Source organism: Natator depressus, chromosome 10 (genome assembly GCF_965152275.1).
Source record: "Natator depressus isolate rNatDep1 chromosome 10, rNatDep2.hap1, whole genome shotgun sequence".
Classification (NCBI taxonomy): domain Eukaryota; kingdom Metazoa; phylum Chordata; order Testudines; family Cheloniidae; genus Natator; species Natator depressus.
Window position 1 is genome coordinate 4324658 of NC_134243.1, and position 24208 is coordinate 4348865.

The 24208-nt window shown below is 50.5% G+C and overlaps 1 protein-coding gene across 3 annotated transcripts in view; it reads right to left on the reverse strand.

Annotated features, from left to right (window-relative positions):
* Positions 1-3521: 3521 nt before the first annotated feature.
* The window catches only part of LOC141994338 (testis-expressed protein 2-like), a 37159-nt gene continuing 16472 nt past the window's right edge, over positions 3522-24208 (reverse strand). For all 3 annotated transcript variants that reach the window (XM_074964548.1, XM_074964545.1, XM_074964546.1), the window contains exons 2-12: positions 21785-23172; positions 20656-20856; positions 19929-20256; positions 18366-18607; positions 16090-16236; positions 14447-14546; positions 11752-11884; positions 8420-8557; positions 7534-7746; positions 6963-7083; positions 3522-5802 (exon numbers count right to left, since the gene is read on the reverse strand). In XM_074964548.1, the coding sequence (XP_074820649.1) occupies positions 5680-5802; positions 6963-7083; positions 7534-7746; positions 8420-8557; positions 11752-11884; positions 14447-14546; positions 16090-16236; positions 18366-18607; positions 19929-20256; positions 20656-20856; positions 21785-23146 (3108 nt within the window). In that variant the 5' untranslated portion in view covers positions 23147-23172 and the 3' untranslated portion in view covers positions 3522-5679. The remainder of the gene's footprint in view (positions 5803-6962; positions 7084-7533; positions 7747-8419; positions 8558-11751; positions 11885-14446; positions 14547-16089; positions 16237-18365; positions 18608-19928; positions 20257-20655; positions 20857-21784; positions 23173-24208) is intronic.

Here is a 24208-nt window from a genome sequence, read left to right on the forward strand (position 1 = left end):
GAAAAGTTGTTCTCTCTTGCCACGGAGGGCAGAACAAGAGGCTAAGGGTTCAAACTACAGCACAGCCGAGTTAGATTAAATCTCAGGAAAAACTCCCTAACTGTAGGAACAGTCGGCCAATGGAGCAGACACCTCGGGTGGTCGTGGAAGCTCCTTCTCTGGCGGTTTTCAAAAGGAGGCTGGACAGCATCTGTCTGGGATGTTTAGACCCAACAAATCCTGCATCTTGGCAGGGGGTTAGGCTAGATGGTCCCTTCTAACCCCATGGGTCTATGAGCTACTCATCCCTGGATCTCAAGGTGTGTGGGGGGGAAGTATCCATTGTACAAATCGGGAGATGGGGCAGTTAGAAGGGGCTCAGGATTGTGCCGGTTGCAGATGGAGGGGGAGGCTCCCATTGGTACTGATTGGGAGGGTAAGAGAGATGTCCTTTCATGCAGGACTAGTCTAAAGAGATTTGTGCTCACATGCCTCAGGAGGGAGGTGGGGGGAGGGCTCTGGCTCCCTCCTGCACTGTCGCTAGCTGACATTTTACCCAGCTGATTACAAGGGAAGACAGGCAGGAACTTTGCTGCTACAGGGGCTCATGAGGATGCAGCTTTGTCCGTCTGCGTTGCTGCTTGTCACAGGCCTTTGCTGGGGGAGATGAGAAGTGAACGTGGCTGGGACGGCGTCATCACCTGTCACAAATCGTTACAGAGCCCCAAGTCGGGCTGGCACCCAGTTAGAACAGAACAAAATGAGCAGAGAACAGGAGAGGAGACTGGCTCGTTATTCTCCGAAAAGGATGCTGAGCAATCAAAAATCTCTCCCTTGTGTTTGAATGACAGGTGTCCACCCTAGCGTGGCCCCTCAGAGCCATGATCATAAATTTATAGATTCCAAGGCCAGAAGGGATCATTACGATCATCTAGTCTGACCTTCTGTAGAACACAGACCAGAGACTTCCCCCAAATAATTCCTAGAGCAGATCTTCTAGAAAAACATCTGATCTTGATTTAAAAATTGTCAGTGACGGAGAATCCCCCACAATCCTGGGTAAATTGTTCCCATGGTTAATTACTCTCACCATTACAAATTTACGCTTTATTTCCAGTCTGAATGGTGTGAGGTTAGGCCATCATTTGAACTCTGTGATACTAGCATGGGAAGAGGAAAGATAGCCCTGGATCTGTTCAGAGGACTTCAATCCACTTCACAAAGTCGTCAGTAATATTTCGTGTCCACTCCATAAAAGGTAGGGAAATATTATTATCCCCATTTTACAGATGAGCAAACCAAGGTATATAGATTGGAGAGTTGGGAAATAGCCAAAGCTGGGAAGAGTTTGTAAACTAAGGGCTGGGGGGAAAGCCGACAGGTTTGGAGGACCATGTGGTTCAGACAGACACATCCCTTGGTGGTGGTGATGGGGGGTTTGAGATTTATTAAAGGGGATACTCTATATCTTAGTAAGGAGGAGAGGATAGAAGTTGGTAAAGTACAGGTAGGAATGGAAGAGAAACAGTCAAATAAAAAAGAATCCCATTCAATTACATCACATGAAGGCAGACAACTAAATATTGACACATTTTAGAAGTGCTTGTATACCAATGCAAGAAGTCTAAATAATAAATGGGTGAATTTGAGTGCCTGGCATTAAAGGAGGATATTGATATAATAAGCATAACAGAAACTTGGTGGAACAATAATAATCAATGGGACACGGTAAAACCAGGTTACAAAATATAGAGGAATGACTGAGCAGGTTGTGCTGGGGGGGAGTGGCACTATATGAAACAAAGCATAGAGTCAAACATAGTAAAAATCCTAAATAAATCAGACAATACCACAGCATCTCTATGGATAGAAAGTCTATGCGTGAACAGTAAGAGCATAGCGATAGGAATTTACTACTGACCACATGACTAAGATGGTGATGCTGACTGAAATACCCGGGAAGATTACAGAAGCTACAAAAACAGAAAATCCATTAATAATGGGGGATTTCAACTATGCCCATATTGACTGGGAACATGTCACCTCATAACGGGATGCGGAGGTAAAATTTCTAGACACCATTAATGACTTCTTCTTGGAGCAGCTAGCTCTGGACCCCACAAGGGGAGAGGCAATTCTTGATTTAGTCCTAAGTGGTGCACAGGATCTGGTCTAAGAGGTGAATATAACTGAACCGACTTGTAATAGTGACCCTAATGTAATTAAATTTAACTTCATGGGTGGTGGTGGGGTAATACCAAAGAAACCCACCACAGTAGCATTTTACTTCAAAAAGAGCAACTACACAAAAACTAGGAGGCGAGTTACATGGAAATGAAAAAGAACATGAGTGAAATGCCTGCAAGCTGCATGGAAACTTTTGGAAAACCACCATAATAGAGGTTCAAACAATAGGTCTATCCCCAAGTTAAAAAATAGTAAGACCACCAAAAAAAGGGCCACCGTGGCTAAGCAACACAGTAAAAGAGGCGGTTAGAGGCAAGACGACACGGTTTCAAAAGTGGAAGTCAAACCCTACTGAGGAAAATAGCAAGGAACATAAACTCTGACAAGTCCAGTGTAAAAGTATAATTAGGCAGGCCAAAAAAGAATTTGATGAGCAATTAGCCAAAGACTGGAAAACTAACAGCAATTTAAGTACATCAGAAGCAGGAAGGCTGCCAAACAATCAGTGGTTCCACAGGATGATCGAGGTGCTAATGGAGCACTCAAGGAAAACAAGGTCATTGCAGAGAAACAAAAATGAATTATTTGCATCGGTCTTCACTGCAAAGGATGTGAGGGAGATTCCCACACCTGAGCCAGTCTTTTTAGGTGAGAAATCTGAAAACCTGTCCCTGACTGAGGGGGTCAATCGAGGTGGTTTTGGAATAAATTGATCAATTCAACAGTGATACGTCACCAGGACCAGACGGGATTCACCTAGGAGTTCTGAAGGAACTCATTTGTGAAACTGCAAAACTACCAGCTGCTACGGAACCTATTGTTTAAATTAGCCTCCGTAACATTGGTTTTTAAAAAGGGCCCCAAAGGCAATCCTGACATTTACAGGCCAGTAAGCCTAACTTCAGTACCAAGCAAATGAAGAACAGAATTTATCATTCACATAGATGAACACGACGTACACAGTGTGTTGGGGAAGAGTCAACACGGCTTTTGTAAAGGGAAATCTTAGAAAAGAGACAACTAAGGAGGTAGAGCCCCTTCGCATAACACAAGAACCTGGAGTCACCCAATGAAATTAATAGGCAGCAGGTTTAAAACAAACACAAGGGAGTACTTCACACAATGCAGAATCAACCTATAGAACTTACTGCCAGGGAATGTTGTGAAAGTCAAAAGTATAATTTGGTTCAAAAATAAGTTCTTGGAGGACAGGTCCATCAATGGCTATTCGCCAAGAAGGTCAGAGACACAACCCCATGCTCTGGGTGTCCCTAAACCTCCACCTACCAGAAGCTGGGACTGGACAACAGGGGATGGATAACTCAATAAATTACCCTGTTCTATTCACTCCCTCTGAAGCATCTGGCAACGGCCACTGTTGGAAGAAGAGCTACTGGGCTAGATGGACCATGGACAGTTAGTTCTACATCCTGGTCTTTAGTGAGTGGTTGCAAAGAAAAGCCATGCTGAAATGGCAATATAGACGTGAAGCACAATAAATATAAATGGAAAATAACATCAAACACATCCCAGGCTGAATCCCTGGTGGATGAATGCAAACTTTATTGCTTCAGTTGGGCTCTTCTCTTACACATCCACCCGGTCTGCAAAGCCCCTTGGTTTAACAGGGTGCCGTGATGTTCCTGGACAGAATCTATTACTTTTATTGCATGGAGGATCAAATGGTCCCACTTCGTGCCTCATGCTGTAGTCCAGATGGGCGCCTTTCATCCTTGTCCCGTACAGGGTTGGTCCTCTTGGTGTTTTCAGATGCTTGTGGCATTGCTGGTGGCTGAGATGTGTCTCTCCTGAAACGCGCCACAGTGAGGAAGCACAGAGCAAACTAAAATGCCGGTAGGAGACTACTTCTCTCTGTCTTGTTCACTGCAAGGCAGAGGGGGCCAGCTTCAGTGGGGCACAGGCCTCGTGCAGAGGGGCTCAATACCAAGGGAGCCCAGGCCTCTCCTGCTAATGGCCCCATCAGGGGTAACTCCCAGGGCAGAATGGAATTGGGGCGCAGTATCTGTGAGCGTCAGTGAGGACAAAGGCAGGCCAGGGAAGCTGTGCCAGCTGAAGAGTTAATCCCTTAATGCCCGGCAGTGCTGTCACATGGCTGGTGCTCTGCAAAGCTTGACAGACACCACTCGATCTCCCTCCGACCTCTGCTCCACCGGCTTCCTGATCCCCACCTCTTCTGCCGGCTGGCTCACTCCAGCCCTCCATTTTGGGGCTCCCCCAGGCCTGGGATGGGAGAAGAGGGCTGTTGCTGTCTCCTCCCCTGCTTTTGACCCATTAGAGGTGCTGCCACGAGCCCTGACCTGCACAGTGCCTCGTGCCCAGGCATTCCCACGGCCTCCTGCGTTCCCCGGCGCAGGGTGCACTGCCTGGGCGAAGGGCATTAGCTGAGGACGGGCTGGACCTGGGCAGCTGACAATGCTGCCTCCGTTTTTGTCTACAAACCGCTCTCTCTCTCTGGGGCTCATAGGACTTCCCCTCCACTCCCTTCCCTGACATACTGAGCGCTCCCCCACCCTTAGGTATTGGGGGGTTCACCCCCACATCCCTACCCTCTGCCCCAACTTCGCCTGCTGAAACACTCAGTGGATTTTGACACGTGACTATTTCAGCCCCTCCCTGCACCAGTACTGCCTGGTTACTATCAAATGGCTGCTTTCCCCAGTCTCCCCCTTCAACTAAACCCCTGCGACAGCCATTGCCTGGCCAGGAGCAGGGTTCTGCATCCCTGCCTGTACCTCCTATGTGCTCCGCCCCAGGCTGATGGGCACATGGTCCTCCCCTCCCCAGGGCTGGGGCTGTCAGAGCCAGGTAACCTCACTGTTACGTGTCCAATCTGTGTGGATGCCGTAGGGATGCCCACAATTCCATTCAGCCTTCTGGGTGGTGGTGAGACTCGGAGTACAATAAAACACTTGTAGGGGCAATGAGGGTTATGGGTGTTTCATCTGTGTTTCAGTTCATTTCCTGCCTGCAGTTTTCCTGGCAGACCCGGCTGCCCATTTAAAGGGTGTCCAGTGCTGATGCATTAAGCTTGGGCCATTTCTGATCGTAACGTCTGATTAACACTCCTTGGACCTCAGGCAACCCCCTCCCACCCCGGGTTTCTTGCACCCCCCCTTTGTAAAGCAGACAGTGCTGAGCAAGTTCCTGCCTGGCTGGCACAGAAAATGCCCATCTGGCCACAAGGGAGTTGTATTAATCCAGAGGAACCCGGTGGTGATGGATGAGCTACCTGGAGTTTTGTATGCTTGGGTGACTCCAACTTGCTCCTCCCCTGGGGATGTATGTTTCTGTCCTTAATGTTCTGTGTCATATTTGAAGAAGAGGCTCCTTTGCTGAGCTGGGGGATGCTGAAGACAAGATGGAGAGATGAACTGGGAGACTTCAGATCAGCATTTTGGCTCCTGTGTGGCAACCGGTGGCCAGGCCCAGGTTAGCTGGGCATCTCAGCAAATCCTTCAGAGTTCTGCCAAGTGTCTTGACCCAGCCAGTGGGTCACTCTTCAAAGCCGCTTCTGGCTATCTGCTTGAATGGCCCCTCCATGGAGGGCTGGGGTTCCAAGCCGGAGTGCATGATGGGAATGATGAGATCATCCATGTTTGGCATCACTAAAATTTTCTGAAAAAGGGAAATTGGACAAAATTAAAACCATGGCATTAAAAAAAACCTTCAGAGGGACAAAGCTGGGATCTCTAAAGGGCTGATTGATACCTGTTGCTACTGTCCCACTGTGGCTTAGAACCTGGGATCCAGCTTATGATCAGCAGAGGTGGAATGGAGTGGCTAATGCATACGTGCAGCTCTACTGGCTGGACGCAGCCCTCCCCGGTTTAGAAGGGTTTTTTCCCCCTGCCTTGTGGCTAAAGATCAATAAGAGCTGTAACCCAATGGCGCATCTCCTTCAGCTCACTGGGCAGAAGCCCGTTTTCGGATCAGTAGGTCCTGTTTCCCATGGCAGCAGATGTACATGACCATAGATCTGGCAAAACAAGAAGAGATGTCTTTTCCTTGCTGTGGTTGGCCATTCTTAGAGTCAGGGTTGGGTGCTGCTCAGGAAACTGGCAACAAGGAGTTCTCAAACCCTCTGCCCTTCCTAGCTGGTTAAGAAGACACTAAAATCCTAGCAGACCACGCTGGTGCAGGGGGCTTTGGGAACTTGCAGCAGATCTTTCCACCTAGGACTTGCCAATGGTCTCTGACCAGAAGCCTAAGAATAAAAGGTAGATAGATAACAGGTCTAACAAGGGACACAAAAGAGAGAATAACTTGAAGCATGTAGCACCTTCAAACTCTTGGAGATGCCTCTAGGAGCTGAACTTGGCTGAATCTCTTTGGGATGAGAATCAGCTGGTCGGCTCAGGAGCCAAGGCTGTCTGACCAGTGCCTTCTAGTTTTAGCTGGGTGGGGAATCCTATGAGAGCAGCTGCTCTTGGAGCACTTCATTGGTTTGAATCAAACCTCTAAAAAGTTTAACTCGTGTTTCTCAACTTTCCAAAGAGGCCCGAGTCCAGTTTGGTTTTGGCTCTCTCCAGATTGGCCTGAACCAAAACTTGGGCCCGAACACCACTGAATTTGGAGATGCCCAAACTCTATCTCCTTCTTTAAATGAATCAAAACCCTGGATCTAAACACTGCCCAAAACTTGAGGTTTGCAACATCTGGCCCCAGAGTTAGCAGGCCCATCTTTACATTGTTTAGGTTCCAGTTGTTCCATCCTTGGTTCTGATCCATCCCCAGTGCACTCATCATTTCTCTCCCAGTGCTCTGGGAGCAGGTACCTGGAATTCATGCTGCAGCTTTCTCTCAATCCATTCCGTGACGTGTATGAAGGTGACTTCCCGCTCGCCCAACTTCGGGTGGACTTTCAGCTCCAGCTGGGGAGGGATTCGGAAGCTGTACCTGGAGGGGGAAGGAAGGAAGCAGAGACCATCACAAACTTCTTGTGCTCCTGCACACATGGCCTGGTGACAGGGGAGTGCAGTCTCTGTGGCCTATACAGCTGTTGGCCTCTGCTGACATTGCCAGTGAAAAGGCCAGTTTGGGACACTTGTCCATTAGGAGGTGGGCTGAGACCCACTGAACAACCATCAGACCACAAGAGATTTTGGTCACTAGCACTACCTGGTGCTGGATTTGGATCCATGACCTAGATGGGAAAAGTGTGACGTGGCTGGCCTAATCCCCCGAGCAATCTAGTCCCTGTTTTGGGAGAATATTTCAGCCCATGTTGAGTTCCCTAATCCTAAATTTCAGGCTGAAACTCCCTGACCATGTTCCACTAAGCTCTGGGAAGTAGAAGCCGGGCTATGCGGCAAATTACTGCGTGGTGGGATACAAGGACGCTCCTACCAGATTCGGTCTGTCGGGGGTGGAGGAATGTTCACAGCCACGGTCCCGGCCAGCTCCTGGACCTCCACAGTCAACAGCAGCGGCGTGTTGGACACCTCCTCGATCTTCTTCTTGATGAACTCGTTTTCAGTGGCCTTCTGGAAGTACTTGGACTTGGCGATCTTATCCACGAAGCGCAGGATCTTGCGGCTGGTGCTGTTGCCGCCACCATGGCTAAGCAGGGGGAAGAGGGGAGTCAGCGTCAGCCTGCAAAAGGGGGCTGCTCCAAGGCAGGGGCTAAGCTGGGGCCTCACCTCACTTGTTCCCCACCCCATTTGTCCTGGGGGCACCTCTCGCTCCCTGTCAACCCCCCCCACCCCCGCGGTCTGTGACTCCGCGACATTCCTCCAGCAGGAACAGGCCACCCTTCTCCTTGGCTCCCAGGCCATGGAAATCCATCCAGCAGGAGGCGCTGGAGGTGTGAGCCTCACACGCTCCTACGACTCTTCTCCTTCCTGATGAAGCTATTAGGGAAATCTTAGGAGACAATAACGTGCTTTTTCAGGGTGTCGGACTCAATGATCTAGCCAGCCAGCAGTCCCGTGCTCATCGTGGGGTGTCTAGGGGCTGTGATCCCGAATGGCTCCCCACAGGCAGGGCTAGCTGAGGAGCCCCTCTTCTGAGAGGGGGTTGTTTGACTGGGATGCGGGAAACCGGGGTCCTGACTCTGCCATGGCTTCACTGGGGGGTCTTGGGCAAGTCACTTACCCACTCTGGTCCTCAGTTTCCCCATCTGTGAAATGGGAATGATGATCGTGACCTCCTTTTTAAAGTGCTTTGAGATCTACTGAGGGAAAGTGCTATAGATGGATTAGGGATTATTATTATTTTATTAGTAATTATTTACCCTTCAGCAGGAGGGGGGACGATCCTCTCTCCCAGGGCTCCAGAAGGCTCTGCTGCAAGGACGTCTTCCTCGTCGGAGGAGCCGGCGCTGGAGGACTCTGCATCGCTGTCTGCCAGCAGGATCACCCGAGGCTTCGCCCTGCGAGCAAAGAGGGAGGAGGTGAGTCCCAGTGGGGGTCCTTGTGCTGTGGCACCCGCAGACTGCACGGGCCTGACCGCCAGCCAAGCCTTTACCCACGGCTCTTTGTGTTAGCCCCCAACATGCCAGCGCTCTCTCTGGTGTCAGACAGACAGATGCCATCAGCAAAGGCTTTTGGGGCTAATGGCACGAAAGCTGGTGCAGCCTCATGGCCCTGGCATCTTCCCTCTAGCTCTGCAGCATGGGCCAGGTGCTTGGGAAGAGGTGCCGGTGGCAGGGACACACCGCAGGGTCATGTCTGTTTGTTATACTAGAATGAACATGGATGCAGCAGGGTGGCCTGGCCCTTTAAAGGCTACAGGCCCGGGACAGCCTGTTCTCATTTTAAACCCAGACCCAAGGCGTGCTGGGACCTACAGTTCCCAGGACCACGGAGAATTGTAGGTCATTCTAGCCAGGCATGCTGGGAGGAGGAAACAGGATATAAGCAGATGTCTGACTCTTCCCCCCAGGACAGAGAAGACAGCAGGACGTAGCAAGGTTTGCGGGTATGTGGGGTGTGTGTGCGCGGATTTCTCTGTAGAAAGAAATATCTTGGAGGGCTTGCAGGCTTCTCTGCAAAGGGACACAGAGAGAGAGGTCTTATCATTCCCTGTAGACCAGCAGAAATCCTGGAGAAAGTGGGGGAGCAACTCGGGATTTGGACACTGGCCTGCACGGGAGATGGGGGGAGTGTGTGTGTGTTCTTTCTTTGGATCTGATTTGTCTGTTGGTTTTCCTGCAGATTTCTGCGAGACAGAGCAGGGAGTGACTGGAGCAGGGTGGTCTGGTGACCCAGGGCAGACTGGGGGAGACTTCATTTGGACTCTCCTTACCCCAGCATGGGAGGAGTTTAATTTAGCTGTAGGATTATATTAAACTAAGAGCAAGAGGGAGAGGGGAAACTGAGGCAATGGCCACGCCTGACAGAGGAGAGGTAAGAACCTGCTACAATGGGGCTCTTCTGAGTCAGTTTCTAAGGTGAGGGGGGTTAGTGGGACTTGACAGGTCCCTGGAGCTTGAAGCAGATGGTGGGACTTTCCAAGCTGCTATTAGGGGTGAGAGTTTGGAGACGGATGCCCAGCCAGGTCCCATTAAAGGGGATCTGAAACTCTTACCCTGTGCTGTCTAAATGCAGGAGAGTCATTCCTGAGTCAGCTAGACATGTGCTAAGTAACAACACAGGCAGTTTCTCCAAAAGGCAGGAGAAAACCCAGTCCCGTAACTTGTAAATAAGCCAATGAGGGGCCAGCAATTTGTACAAGTGTTTTAACAACAGACTCTTCCAATAGTGCTAACTACATCCCAGCAGATCACTCTGATGAATAGGTGAAGGTTTGCAACACGCTCGGAGGAGGATGGGCCATGTGTATGTGATCAGTAGGATTCATTTGCACTATCATTACAAGCAGTTGACAGCCTTGTTCATGGCTGGTCGAGTACAGCAAAAGGCCAGGCTAGTGCAAGTTTCCTCCATTCCATTGTCTGAGACAAGACCATGTAAGTGGGCTACAGCAGATCCAGTTCCTGAGCTTAACCAGCCTTTGGCTTCTCAGCTGGCTTCACTGTGAACACAAGTCCACCAGGAGCTAGACCAAGAACCACCATCTTATTTCATATACTTCCAGATGGTAAGAAGAGCACTAGCAACCTTGAGTTGCATTTGAACCCAAGAGGGAGAGGCCAGAGAAGAGAAGACTGAGGGGGGACATGATAACAGTTTTCAAGTACATAAAAGGTTGTCACAAGGAAGAGAGAGGAAAAAATGTTCTTCTTAATCTCTGAGGCTAGGACAAGAAGCAATGGGCTTAAATTGCAGCAAGGGAGGTTTAGGTTGGACATAAGGAGAAACTTCGTAACTGTCAGGGTGGTTAGGCACTGGAATAAATTGCCCAGGGAGGTTGTGGAATCTCCATCATTGGGGATTTTTAAGAGCAGGTTGGACAAACACTTGTCAGGGATGGTCTAGATAATACTTAGTCCTGCCATGAGTGCAGGGGACTGGACTAGATGACCTCTTGAGGTCCCTTCCAGTCCTATGATTCTATGACATTTGTCCCCCTGACCCGGTGAAGCAGACTTCTTTTTGAAGAGCAGGACACAGAATGGAGCAACAGCCTCGTTCCTTCTATGCTTGTCTTTCCCCTGCTCTTTACGTTATCTAGAGTAACTCAGAATTCATCCACTTCTGGGCTGTCCCCTCTCCTCGCCTAAAGCTGGTCATGTTAAGAAAGGTTTAACTTTCCAGCCCATCTGTGCTTTCAACAGGGCCCAGTTAAATGGAGAATGAGGCCAGGGGCTCTGTGCCCAGGGGCAGGGTGGGAATAACACCAGGCCATGAGAACATTCACAGCTCCAGACAGAAGGTTTTGTCCTGATTTAAAAAAAAACCAAAGCGGCACATGGGGAGGGGGGAGATTTTTGTTTTGATCACCAATAAAATGATTAGAGATTAGTACAAGTCCGGAATGTGGCTGTCAGCTAACTCGGAGCACAAGCTGGTCATGACAAACAAGCCACAAGCAAGCGCTTATCTTTTTATTTTATTAATGACTCTTTCCTAGAACTAACTTCCCAGCTGTCTCCATCCTGCTCAGACAAATGGCAATATTCAGCACAGATGGCCTGATAAAACCCTCCAAATGGAGTTGATTTATTTTCATTCGACTTATTCCTTCTGCCCCAGCTGGATGATATGTGACTCTGGACGGCCTCCACTATCAGACACCTTGTCCCATTGCTCTGGAATAATCAAGCTCTTCTAAGATGCTGCTTCAGATCAAGACTGACCAGGTTCCTTCTGATTAGAGCATGGAGTTAAATCCATTTGGCCTGTGCCACCCGGCAGGGAGGCGAGCTGTAGATATGCAGATATGCCGCCCGCAGAGCCCTGTGAGGTGCCCTTCAGACCCATGATTTTGCAGATCTCACTGAATTATAAAGCCCCTTCTGTTCAGTGTAGAGACAGAACAATACAGCGTCCTGGATGCCTTGAATTAATACACAAAGGCTTCATACTCACGTCCAGACTCAATGCTCCTACCGAGCACGGCTACAGAACCGACTACCTTCTCCTGGAGGAATGGTTGGACCAGGGTCTCTCCCACCCTGATGTCGCAGGAGTGAAGGGCCCAGTAATGCTTTAGTGACCTTACCCTTCCCCACCAGCAGCCGTCTGCCCACTCTCCTCCGCCAATGCCTCTTTCCCCAGCTTGCACAAATTCATCTTCGTCTCCAGTGTCATCTGTAGGGAGCCGTTGTAGATGACTTCCACGTCCACCCAAAGCCCTGCAGAGAGGACAGGATGCAGGTGACCCATGGTCCCATGAGTCTGTGGTGTCTGGGAGGATGCTAGGTGCCTGCTACAAAGCCTGGTTTGAGAGCTGGTATTGCATAGGCAGTACCGGCGTCCCCACACTGACTCATTCCTTATTTCTGACCGGGCTGGACCACCTTTTGGGAGGAGAGGGAAGCTCAGCATCTATCTATCCAGCCTTCCTTCCCTCAGCCCCGTCGTGCCTGCCTCCTGATTCGTGACTCATTATGTCCCTTGGCTGTCCTGCTGAGTTCCCCTGTGGGAACTGGGCTCCGGTCACTGACCTCTCTCACGCAGGCCCCTGAAGAGCCACCGGAGGATAACAGCCTTTAATCACGACTCTAGATGCGAACGGGTGACACAGAGTCTCGAACCACTGGAATCTGTGGAATTTACCCCGTTCAATCAACCACCCTGGCCTGGTAGCAGCTTCCTTGCTGCTTCCATCATAGAGGAAGGCTGCTCTGGCGGCAAAGCCCTAGGCTGAGAGGCAGGAGGCGCTGGGTTCAATTCCTAGCTTAGCCACTGTCTCCTGGGGTGAGTCACTGAATCTCTCTGGGCTGCACCTGTGAAATGGGGATGAGAAACAATTGCTTTCTCCCACCTTCTGCGTGAATGCGTGCGTGTTTGTGTGTGTGCGCACGAGCACGTACAACCTCTAGCTTTGTGGGAACCCAATCCCAGTTGAGGCCTTTATCCGGGCATTAGTAATGCAGGATCCCTGTTCCACACATTGGGAAATGCAGCAGGTTCTTCGTGCCGCCCGGAGCAAGGACTCCACTGCACTGCACTGGCTTCTGGCTGCACAGAGCCTTTATTACTGTGTTGAGTCGGCCGCTGGCAGCAGGAAGATGGCTTTGTTTGAAGGCTCAGCAGGGCCCCTTTATTTCCCCCTCCTCTGTCCCCTTTACACTGGCCTCCTGGGAGTGTGGGTGGCGGATCGCGCATTCCCAAGCAGGCTGAGAGAGAGCCGGGCCGTGAATGTTTTGAGCCCCTGCGTGCTCTCCCCTGCTTTATCGGAGGCTGCACAGCTGGAATGCAGGCTGAGGTGCTGGTGGGAGATCTGGAGGGATGCGAGGGGACGTGCGTGAGGGAGAGGGGGATAAACACTCGCTTGATTGCTCCACGACGAGGAGTCCCTGGCAAACAGTGTGTGGGGATGAAATATTAATCCAGCGTCTCCCATTGAATGAGCTCCTGGGGGGGATGACCTTTCTGAGAGGGGGATGACTGGAGACATGGGAGGGTTAACATGCTGCCACAGCTGGGTTGTGGGATGCCTAGGACAGAGAAAGACAGGTGCCACTGTCTAGGGGATCCAGCGGCATCTGCCCCAAATGCTCCCCATTTGGGGGACGGGTTTGTGACCTTCCCATAAGACCTTGTTCCAAGCGGTGCTTCACTGCGAGTGGCTAACCCCTCTGCTACCCTCAGGCTGGTTGCCACGTGACTCTCCAAATGGAACAAAGTGGGTGTGGGCGTGGAAGCACTGGCTGTGGTGCCCGAAGGGTTAATCTGGTTTAATTCCCGCGCCCTGCCTGCCTTTCTTCACACCCGGCCCCTCCCCATGCTCCCTCCTCTACTCCAAGCCTTCTCCTTCCCTGTCCCTAATGCAGTCCTGGACTCTTCTGCCACTTGACATGCTTCTTCCTTTCCCCTAGGAGGCTGCCAACTTGCCATTCCCCCAGGGCTGCCCTGGGATGACACTTAGCAGCGTTGACAACTGCCCTTCCCCATCCTCCCATTGCAGTGGCCCCCGCAGGGAAGGGGCCGAATGCAGGGGGTTGGTTTTGGGTGTTTTACTTGCCCTGTTTTCCATCACGGTGAGAGGCTCTCACTGTCCACGGGGGGCGGGTTCCTAGTGTATAGCACCCCCAGTTATACCCCTACAGTTCAGAGTGGCCCCCATTTGTAGCTGTCTCAGTTTGGTTCGAATGCCCACTTTGGGTTTTCTTTTGTTAGTCAATTAATGATGGAGGAAGGTGCTGGATCGACAGTGCTGGAGATCAGAGGCCAGAGCACAGGGAAGCCCTGGGCAGCAACAGTGCAAGCTTTTCCCTTACAGCCCCACCAACGTGTCACCGCCCTGACCCGGAGGGATCCCTCCTAGGAGCGACAGCAGAGGTCAGTCTCCGTGGAATACTGAACTGTAGGATAATCTGGTTGTGGGTGCATTAGCAATGCCATAGGGCCGGATCCAAAGCTCACGGAAGTCAAGGTAAAGCTCCCATTGATTGAATGGTCTTTGGATGAGGCAGGCAGGGCCATCACTGTGGTGGAACCAAGCTCGTCTCAAAGAGTTGCTACCAAGTGACTTCTACAGACTTGTTGCTCTAAAATGATCTTTGTCCGTGGCCGATGGGCACAAAGCCTGGTCAGTTTTCACTGGGGTGCTTTAATCTTCCCAAAACATGTTTTTTAAAAAAAAAAAAGTCTTGAGCCCAGTTCCTAAGTTAATGCAAAGTGACGGGAGCTAAGGCCTGGTGCGAATGCACTGAATAGATGGGTGTGGGGGATGCTGTTGGGACCCTTACCTCGGTTATCGATGATCGGACTGGAGGCACTGAGAACGAGGGGGATGGATGTCCCCATGTCCAGCTCGGTGAGCGTGAGCTCATTCATAAAGTACGGGAGCTAGGTTGGAGCGAGAACAAACGAGAGCGATTAAACCCAATCTCCTTCCAAGCAGATGCAGAAGGGAAGCTGCTTATCATTAATCAGAAATCAGAAACGAGGCTACTGGGCTGTTTAAAGAGGCTCTGGCTGAGCTGTCCAGGCAGGATATGGGGCCATCTCAACAAAGCCGTCAAAGTAGGATGAGCATTATTCCAGCCGTAGAAACGAGAGCTGGGTAAGATCTACTGGGTCCATCCCCCAAAGCCCAATGCAGGATTGTTTTTGATGACAGTTGGTTTCTGTAGGTGTTGTAACGGTTACATTTTTCTGCGTCCCAAACAATTCTCCACACAAACTGTGCTCCAATCTAGCTTTTTTTTTTAATTATTATTTTAAAGCCACCTCTGTCTCACAGGAATCGACTTGCTGGATCCCCGGGGTTAAATTTTTAATTAAAAATGTCATTAAAACTGGACAACTCATAATCCAGTGAAGAACAGACCTGGGGGAGGGCAGAGTAGAGAACCCTTTAAGAGAAGGGCTCCCCAGAATGTCTGAACTTGTACCCCGGCTAATACATGCTGCTTGTCTAAGGGCTCCCTGCTCCATACTTGCTGGCTTAATGGATGGAGCGTAAGCGTCTCCAAGCACTGGAGTGCTCATGGAAGGTCCAGTACGAGGCCCCTCCCAAAACCAATCTACTTGAAACCCTTTCTAACTGGTTCAGATGGGCACATTTCCCATCATGCCTTGTCCCTGCCCTGGAGGGAGGCCCTCTGGGGGATGGGGGGGAGAGGAGATTACCATCTCTATGGCCCAATTTATCCTTGGCTCTCTCAGCAAGGAGGCCAGCAAAGCAGCCCATTGTGCTAAAGGCTTTTGTGGTATGGATGCCTGTCCCACTAAGAACTGATCTGAGACCAGCTTGTGCCCAAAGGCAACCAGAGCCAGCAGCAAAGGGCTCTCCGTCACTGCTGTCCCAGGCTGAGTTTGAATAAGTGCTTCCCAACCGCGCTGTTAATTCATAGATTATAAAGCCAGAAGGGGCCACTGGGATCATCTTGTCTTATCTTCTGTATAGCACAGGCCATAGCACTGCCCTGAATTGATGTGAGCTAGCGTGTGTCTTTGAGAAAAGCATCCAATCTTGATTTTAAAAGAGTCCAAAAATGAGTTCCTCCTTCCCTAATAAACCCTTTAACTTTAATGATGAACCTGGGTTGTAAGTTTTCCCACCAGTGAAAGATTTGAGAAAGCTGGGCACATGAATCAGCAGTTCACAGAGCATCAGTTAAGTCTTTGGTCCATATGTCAGGCTTGACTGCATATATAACTTGACTGCCAAATCCTGTTCCCATCAGAGTCAGTGGCAGAACTCCACTGACTTCCGTGAAGGACTTGGTCCATATGGTCCTAAAGGCAATTTGATGGATGCATCACAATGCTCTGAAAAATACCAGAGCCTGGACTTTCCCTTCAAGTCCCATTCCCCAGCCAATGAGACAGGTGGAACACCATGAGGTTCTTCTGCAAGGGAAAGCAAGGATCCATAGCGTCTCACCTTGATTTTGCTTAACTTCTTCTGGATCTTGTTTGACACTTGGTCCATCCAATATTTCTCCCTCAGGAAGTCCCAGAAGATTCGCCCAACCAGTGCATTCATCCAAGTCATGGACAGTTCACTGCTGCCATTCATGTCCCTGAGGAACTTAAAAAAGAGCGAGCGAGCAATAAGAATGGCCATGTATACGCTACAGAATGAATGAGACCCACAAACGCCAAAGGGTAATGTAAGTATCAGATCAAATTAGTGTACAGTAATATCCCTGACACTTACATACTATATTTAGAAAAGACTATAAACATATCCCCAAAGGACCTGATCCCCAGGGCTGCAGCACGGAAGGTGCAGAGCAATGAGGAAACAGGCTGTAGTAACTAAATATACTGTACATGTGAGAGGGACATAACTATAGGCTCAGGCATGTAGTGTGGTCTAGTGGTTACATTAGGGGAGTGGGCAGAGAAGAGGCTTGGAATCGAGTCCCATCTTGGCCTCTCTGTATCTCAGTTTCCCCATCTATAAAACAGTGAGGAGGGAGATGAGATTCATGCACTTTTCTAAATCACTGTACAAGGGAAAAGGATGGTGAGGATGATGATAACTTGCAGGTGCTTCCCATTTACAATAATGAGATCATGGGCTGAATAAACTCTGAGACTGAAGGCCCAGGTGCTTCTGGCAAATACCCAAACTGGAAATGTGGCCAAAAGGTGTGATCTCACTACACTTCCAACCCAAAGAGGCTCACAGAAGCATCGAGACTTTCAGGTGCTTCTCTGAACAGCCCTGCCAATCTTATGGGGTTTGCCTGTCAAGGGACAGGTCCCAGATTCTGATTCATTATTGCTATTAGAAAAGGAGTACTTGTGGCACCTTAGAGACTAACAAATTTATCTGAGCATAAGCTTTCATGAGCTGCAGCTCACTTCATCAGATGCATTCATCAGAAGTGAGCTGTAGCTCACGAAAGCTTATGCTCAAATAAATTGGTTAGTCTCTAAGGTGCCACAAGTCCTCCTTTTCTTTTTGCGGATACAGACTAACACGGCCGCTACTCTGCAACCTATTATTGCCATTGTTTATTAGTTGTATTCTCATAGCGTCTAGGAGTCCAAGATATTCACATAGGTCAGCTCTTCAGTTTCTGCAGAGACATGAAAGACATGGTTTTCCCTTACAGGGAATGTGCTGTTGCTCACGTCCTTCTGCTTACACCTGAGACAGGATCTGCATTCATTCATTCTTTCCTATTAATAGCTGAAAGTCTCAGAGAAGAAAATACTATGAGACAATGAAATGGGATTCCAAGAAACCCTTGAGCCAATAAGGAAAAGCTAACAGAATCCATGCGTCCCATCAAAGGACCGCACCGCTCTCACGGCTTGAAGTTAATGGGAAAAGAGAGCGATAGATCAACAGAGACTGTCCTGAAGTCAATGAACCTGAAGGCTCTGCCTTATTTTTCAGTGGGTCAAAAATATCCTTCCAAGAATGCAGCCTGTGATGGAGTAATGGGTAACATGTATAAGACAGGGACATTCTGAAGTGTCTGGAATGATAATTGATTACAATTAGCAGAAATTAATGTCTCTGTTGACTAATTTCAGAGTAACAGCCGTGTTAGTCTGTATTCGTAAAAAGAAAAAAGAAAAGGAGTACTTGTGGCACCTTAGAGACTAACCAGTTTATTTGAGCATGAGCTTTCGTGAGCTACAGCTCACTTCATCGGATGCATGCATCCGATGAAGTGAGCTGTAGCTCACGAAAGCTCATGCTCAAATAAACTGGTTAGTCTCTAAGGTGCCACAAGTACTCCTTTTCTTTTTTCTGTTGACTAAGTTGCCATAACATGACTCATTCTTTTGTCGGGTACTTTATGAGTCTTTGAGATGATGCTGTGGTCCCAGTTATAAAGCAGGTATTAACTGAAACACTGGCACTGATCTACCCAGCTCTTGAGAACACATCCCCCAAGAATTTACGGGGTAAGAGCCATTTCTATTAACCCCGTTAGTTCTTTAGAAACGTTGCCTTTGTTTAAAGCATTGTCAGGACGTGCAAATGCGGAGAGGTCCTCGAGTGGTTGTGGAATTTGGCCATATGTTGGATGTCGTTTTGACACAGATAGCTTGGGAGATTCTAGTTCCAGGCTAGAGGGCCTAGAAAGGATCAAGTGATCTGAGGGGCATGGGCAAATCTTTTGTGAGAATTCATGTGTCTGTTTCTCTAAGCATCTGGATTTCTTGCCAGACTATGCCGTTGGCTCCACTCACCTCTTGGGGGGTTGGGCTGCCCATGGCGCTGTGACAGGGGCTCTGGAGGGGGCTGGTGCCCGTTTCTGGCTGGACTAACCGGGACATGTAGGTGCTGTAATCTAGAAGAATCTTCTCCCGGAGAGTCCCAGCTAGATCCTTGGGTCTGAACAACGATGGGACGTCTTCTGTGCTTCCCCAGCTGTTGCCACTGCTGCAGATGCCCTTTCCTGAAGGGCTGGAGAGCTGGTTCGGACCGAAACCTGGGAAACAGAAACAAATGGAGCTAGTGCTCTGGCTGCGCTCAGTTGAGGTGAGTGGAGAAAGGAGCGTGGCAAGCAAATGGCATACCGCAAAGCCAGATGGATGGACGGACAGACCCATCAACGCTGAGGGCAGGTCTACACTTCAAGCTGGGGGAGGTTTTCCCGGCTGGAGGAGACGGACTCCCGCTCGCTGTGCTCGAGCTCGTGTGCTGTAAGCTGAGTGACGCTTGGCGGGGCGAGCAGCCGGAGGGGTCAGCGTCTCAGATGGGTTCGTACTCAGGGCAGCTAGCCCCCTCCCACCGCCATGGCTACGCTCTCTGTATAGCGCACCAGCTTGATCAGCGCTAGCGCAGAGACGTCTCCTCAAGCTGGGAATCGCCCCACCCCCAAAGTGTAGACACACTCTGAGATACAACTGCACATCTAGGAAAGGAAGGAGTCTTTCCCTGCCCAGGAGGAAGATGCAGAATGCCTGAGCAGTGATGATCAGATTTTTCTAGTCAACTTCAAAGCATTTGCCACACTTCAGCCAGTTAATCCTCAGAACCCCCCTGTAAGGGCAATGGGTATAATTAGTTCCATTGCACAGACAGAGAAACCGAGGCACAGATTGGTGCAGCGACTCTCCCAAAGCCACAACAGGAGTTGGAGCCAGGTTTAGAATTCAGAAGTTCCTGGTTCCTAGTCTGTTGCTCAGGCCACCAGACCATGCCCCTGTCCCAATCACCGATGCAATACTCTGCGGGCACTCTGCATATCTCTGCAGGTGAGCGAGGCCTTGGCTGGCACATCCAGCTGTTTTCAGCACCCTTTGCTGCATCTCAATCGGGGATAGTTGTTTCTGGAGCTGAGCGAGCTTTGCCATCATGGACAATGAATCCGGATTGCAGCCCACCAAGCTGAATCAGCGTCTGAAGCTAGTTGTTATTTATCTCAACGTAAGGACTCTTACATTGGTACTGGTTGCCATGAATATTGAGATTTTAAAAGCCTGGTACCTTCCAATAAACCTGCCATGGAGAATGCCAGCAAATCTGTTGCTAAAGAGTTGCTGAAAATGCTTTTAGGCTGGGGCATGGTTGAAGCTGATCGGTCCATCTACCACCAGACAGCCCCCTCTGTCTTTCTCCAGATTTAGTGCTCGCACAATTGGGCTCAACTCCTTTGACTTTAGTGGGATTATATCTGTTTACCCCCATGGTGGATTTAGCCCACAGCAAGCAGATATAAAGCCCATGGCTATAGAAGTGACCTCCTCCATTGGATTATCTGTATTTCCCTAAATGCAAAAGAGGCCACCATGGGTTGAATGTTTTACCGAATTTGCCTTCGCCCCAGCTGGCACTCTGCACCTCGTGACAGTCCCGTTGGGAGGCTGTCATAAGATGTTGGAACCACTCTTCTTTGTCCCTTCCTGTTCTTCCAAAGAGGTAGAGGGTCCTTTCCCGGAGGGCCCCTGGAGGCTTCAGGGGGACGTCCTGGCCTGGTGTCTGAGTCATTTTCAGGCTTTCATCTCTTGGGAGGTCCGTGTCATGCTCATTTGAGCTTCTGAAATTCTGGTCCTCTTGGTCTGGGAACAGAATGCAGATGGGATATTTCTTGTTCCACATCCTTTTTCGGGCCAGGCCCGGTGGGAAGAGAAAAACCTGCAATACCAACAAATGCTGTCAGGCAGGGAGACTACGCCATGGGGACACCAAGCTGTGTAGCCTGGTGGGACAGGGGAGATAATCCCATGGTGCATCCAGCCACGGGGACTCTCTTTAATGGAGGCACAGTGAAGGAAGAGCAATGGCTTGGCTATGAAGAGTCCCAAGGGCCAAAATGGTCCAGCTGGGGTGAGAAGGACTTACCAGATGCTCTCGCTGAAGGCCAAAGCCCATCCATGATGTGGCAGGATGAAGTCCAGCATTAGGCCTGTACCACCCAGCCCCAATAGGACGAGTTCAGATTCAAGGCTACAGCCGCCTGCCTTGGCTCACTTTAAACTAGATGCTTTCAGCTATTCTGTGGGGCCTGTTCTATCTCCTCTGGCGGAGCCCTACCTGGGCATTGCTCATGCTGTAGTACCGATGGCTGACAAAGGCCACGTCGAGGGTTTCTTCTTCGAAGGCGGCTCGGCGCGGGACATTGTTCTTGGGGTAGGAGAGCTTCATGGCGGTGCCGTCCAGCGTCACAAACACTGAGTGAGTGAGCGACGGGTGGTAGATCTCCGGGTTGTAGAAATACATCTCATTCATCCAGCTCTGGAAGGGAAAGTCGGCATGAGATTACGACTCACAGCCATGTCCGGCTAGTGAGTTTACTGTGGGACCAGCTGTGGTATGTGCTCCTTGCTGCCTACAGTGTGATGGGGATTGTTGTGTGAGCCGGTCGCTTGCACTTTGAAAGGAATTGCTGCGACACGCCCATGAGAAATGTGCTATAGAGTAGGAGGGGATGAGCGTGCAGGTAAGGTGTGGTGTGATGCGGGCGTGAGTTGGAATGTGTGTGCATGCACGCGCGTGGGGTGGCCGGGGGTGCACGGGTCACACACGTGTGCGGGGAGATGTGTGTGCCGAGTGGCGAGGTGGAAGGGGTGCGTGTGTTCATGGAGGTGCCTGAGTGTGCACATTATCTTTCACTGGCGTGGGGCCACGAGGACAAATAAAGTGCAACTTTACAACAGCGACACAGCAAATTAACCCACGGCCCCCAGCCCTGCTCCCCTGGAGACGAGAGGGGCTTCACTGCCCTACCTCACAGGGGTATGTGGGGATAAATTCATTGTGTGGTGCTCGGGGATCGTGGTAGTGGGAGCTCTAGCGGGACTGAAATAGACAGACACCAGCTGAGCTAAAGGAGGACGCTGGCTGGGGATTTGCAGTGGGCATGGTCGTCACACACACAGAGCCAGTGGATTAGATACACTCTCCAGCAGCCAGCCTGGTCCCGAATGTCTGGGGCCCACAGGGGTTCCTGTCGCAGCTGGGGTGCCGCCGTGTGGTGGGCGCTGTCTGCCTGCACCCAGACACCGTGGGGATGATCAGCACTCGAGCACGGCTACCCGGCCCTGGAGTCGCACGTCACAGAGCCGCAGTCTGGATAACTGCTGTCCCCCTGGAGCAGACGGGCACAGTCCGACCCCTGAGCAGGCATCACCCCCTCCCCCCCGCCCCCGAATGTATCTCCTACCTTGAGGACGTCTGGTTCTCGTGGCTTCCTCGTTAGCAGCTCCGAGCGCCGCTTGTCCTGCGGGGACTGTCCCCGCCGGGGAGCCAGGGAAGGCTTTGGCACAAACAGCAGGATGACCAGGAAGCCCAGCATGAACCCACAGGCCAGTCCCAGACAGAGGCCCGAGAGGTAAGGGGGCAAAGGCAGGATGAAGTAATTGTAAGCCAAGATGGCAATGCAGGCGAGGGTGTTGCATGGCACCAGGCTGCCAGGCTGGGCTGGGGGGAGCTCGTCCAGGGGCTGCCGCAGCTGCGCCTCCTCCGGACCGTTCTCGCTCTGCTCCACTTCCACCACCTGGATTACGTCTCCACAGGAGCAGATCTCGTACCGGCAGTTCGAGGCGGGACCCCACTTGTGCTCCAAGGGGAAGCCGTCCTTCGCCTGGGTCCTCCGGATCGCTTTGCTCGCGTGCTCTCCCAGCCGGTCGCTCTCGGCTTTCCCGGGGCTGCGCCTAGCAGCCGTGGCGTCCGCACTAGTGCAGTCCCCACTGTGGCTGGACGGGGAGTCATGGACGTAAGCACTGGAGTGGGGCAGTTTATACTTGGCCGAGATGCTGTTCTCATCCCCGATTATTTTGCTGAGCCTGCTGAGGGGTTCCTGCATGGCCTCGGAGAACCTCCTCTTTGTGTCTTCAAACTTGGCCTCCTGCGCCCTGAAGAAGCTGCCTTTGCTCTCCGAAGGGGAGATATTGGGGGAGGAGGGTGCTGTCCTGGAGTCCCCGTCTCTGCTTTTGGGCTGGGTGATCTGCCTCCACAGATGCACGTTGAGCTTCGAGTCGGATTTGGACTGCGTCACCTCAGGCTCCAGGTGGGAGATCTCCGTCGAAATGGACTTGACCAAGTTCAGCAAGGGCTGGGGCTTGAGAGGGCAGCTCTCCTTGGCTTGTATCTCAGTCGACAGGGACTTCACTAAGTTAATGAGGGGCTTGGGGCCCGGGGAGCCCTGCAGATTCGGGGGGGCAATGGAGCTCTGTGGAGAGAAGCCAGGCAGGTGATAGAAGGGGATGTCGGTCAGGAAGCCCAGCTCCGGAGGAGAAGCTGGAGGGAATGGCCTGTGGAATGAAGATCCAGGTTGGCCTTTGCACTGCCCGGTGTCCACATACAGAACTGCGTTCTCAGGCAAATTGGCAGCTCCTTCCTCTTCGTCCTTATCCAAGGTGAAAATCAACTCACTCCCATCCAGGTTTTCCCAGTCCTCTTTGCTCCTGGCGCTGGCGAACTGGCTGGTTATCTCTTGGGAACTGACCATCGGGTCTCTTTGCTGAGGCGAGCCCGGGGGAGAAAAGCCCTCTGGCTCCAGGGAAGCTTTGGCGTGACCAGCCATTGTTCACATCTCTGCTAGTGTTGGTTCTGTAAGGAAGGCACAAATGAATCCAAGTGGGTCAGAGCCCAGCTCCTAGGGCCCAATTGACATCACTGTCTAGGAGAACTAGATGGAAGGGGAAAAAAAACATATAGGGGACACCCGCTCTGCCCCCCCCCCGCCCCCACATGAATAGGTACTACGTGCACGGTGTTAATATGGAATGTATTATACCAAATATAAGTGTTGGGTAATCATGGCAAATTGTATTATGCTGATTCTTGCTCATGTAGGCTACGTATTCCACAATATCTTGGAGCAGTATAACAGCAGTTGTTCTAGGCAGATAGACAAACTGCAAAAGTCAAGACACAGAAGTGTTCTACCCTGGCACGGGTAGGAAGTGCCTTCATGGCCCACCGACTTTGGAAAGGTGTGTTTCCAAACAAGAGAGAAGAGGGGCTCAACGGAGCACCAGGAAAACAAGGTACACAGCCGATAGGCGATTTTTTAGTCTTGGGGGATGTGCATAGTTTTATGGCTCCAATCTTGTGAAGACGTATACCCGCAAGTAACTTTACTCACATGAGAAGTCCTGCTGAATTTCATGGAACTACACACATGAGTTAACTTATTCACATGCGTAAGTCTTAGCGGGGTTTGTAACTTGCTGTCACATGCACATGAACAAACAACGAGGCCCAACTCCTGACACACACACAGATAACACTGACACACACTAGCCTGGGCGCGTTACCTTATTCCACCTACTTTTAAAAAAAAAAGCAATGTGGAATTTCATCTGTCGCTTTTTTTTAAATCCGTTGTACATTAGAAATGATGCCAGAAATCTAATAATTCTATTTGTGTTTTGGGGGCAATTTACCTTACAGCACTATGATTTATTGGTGGTGACTGATCTTCTTAGTCTCTTATGGCTAATGGAAGAACAAACCGCCAAGTACTAAACAGCATTATCTTACTTTTCTAATTGTGTTGCTTGCTTAATAGATATTTGAGTTTAAGCCAGAGCTACCCATGTGTTCCATTATCTTTCCATTGACAAATGGTTTTAAAACTGTA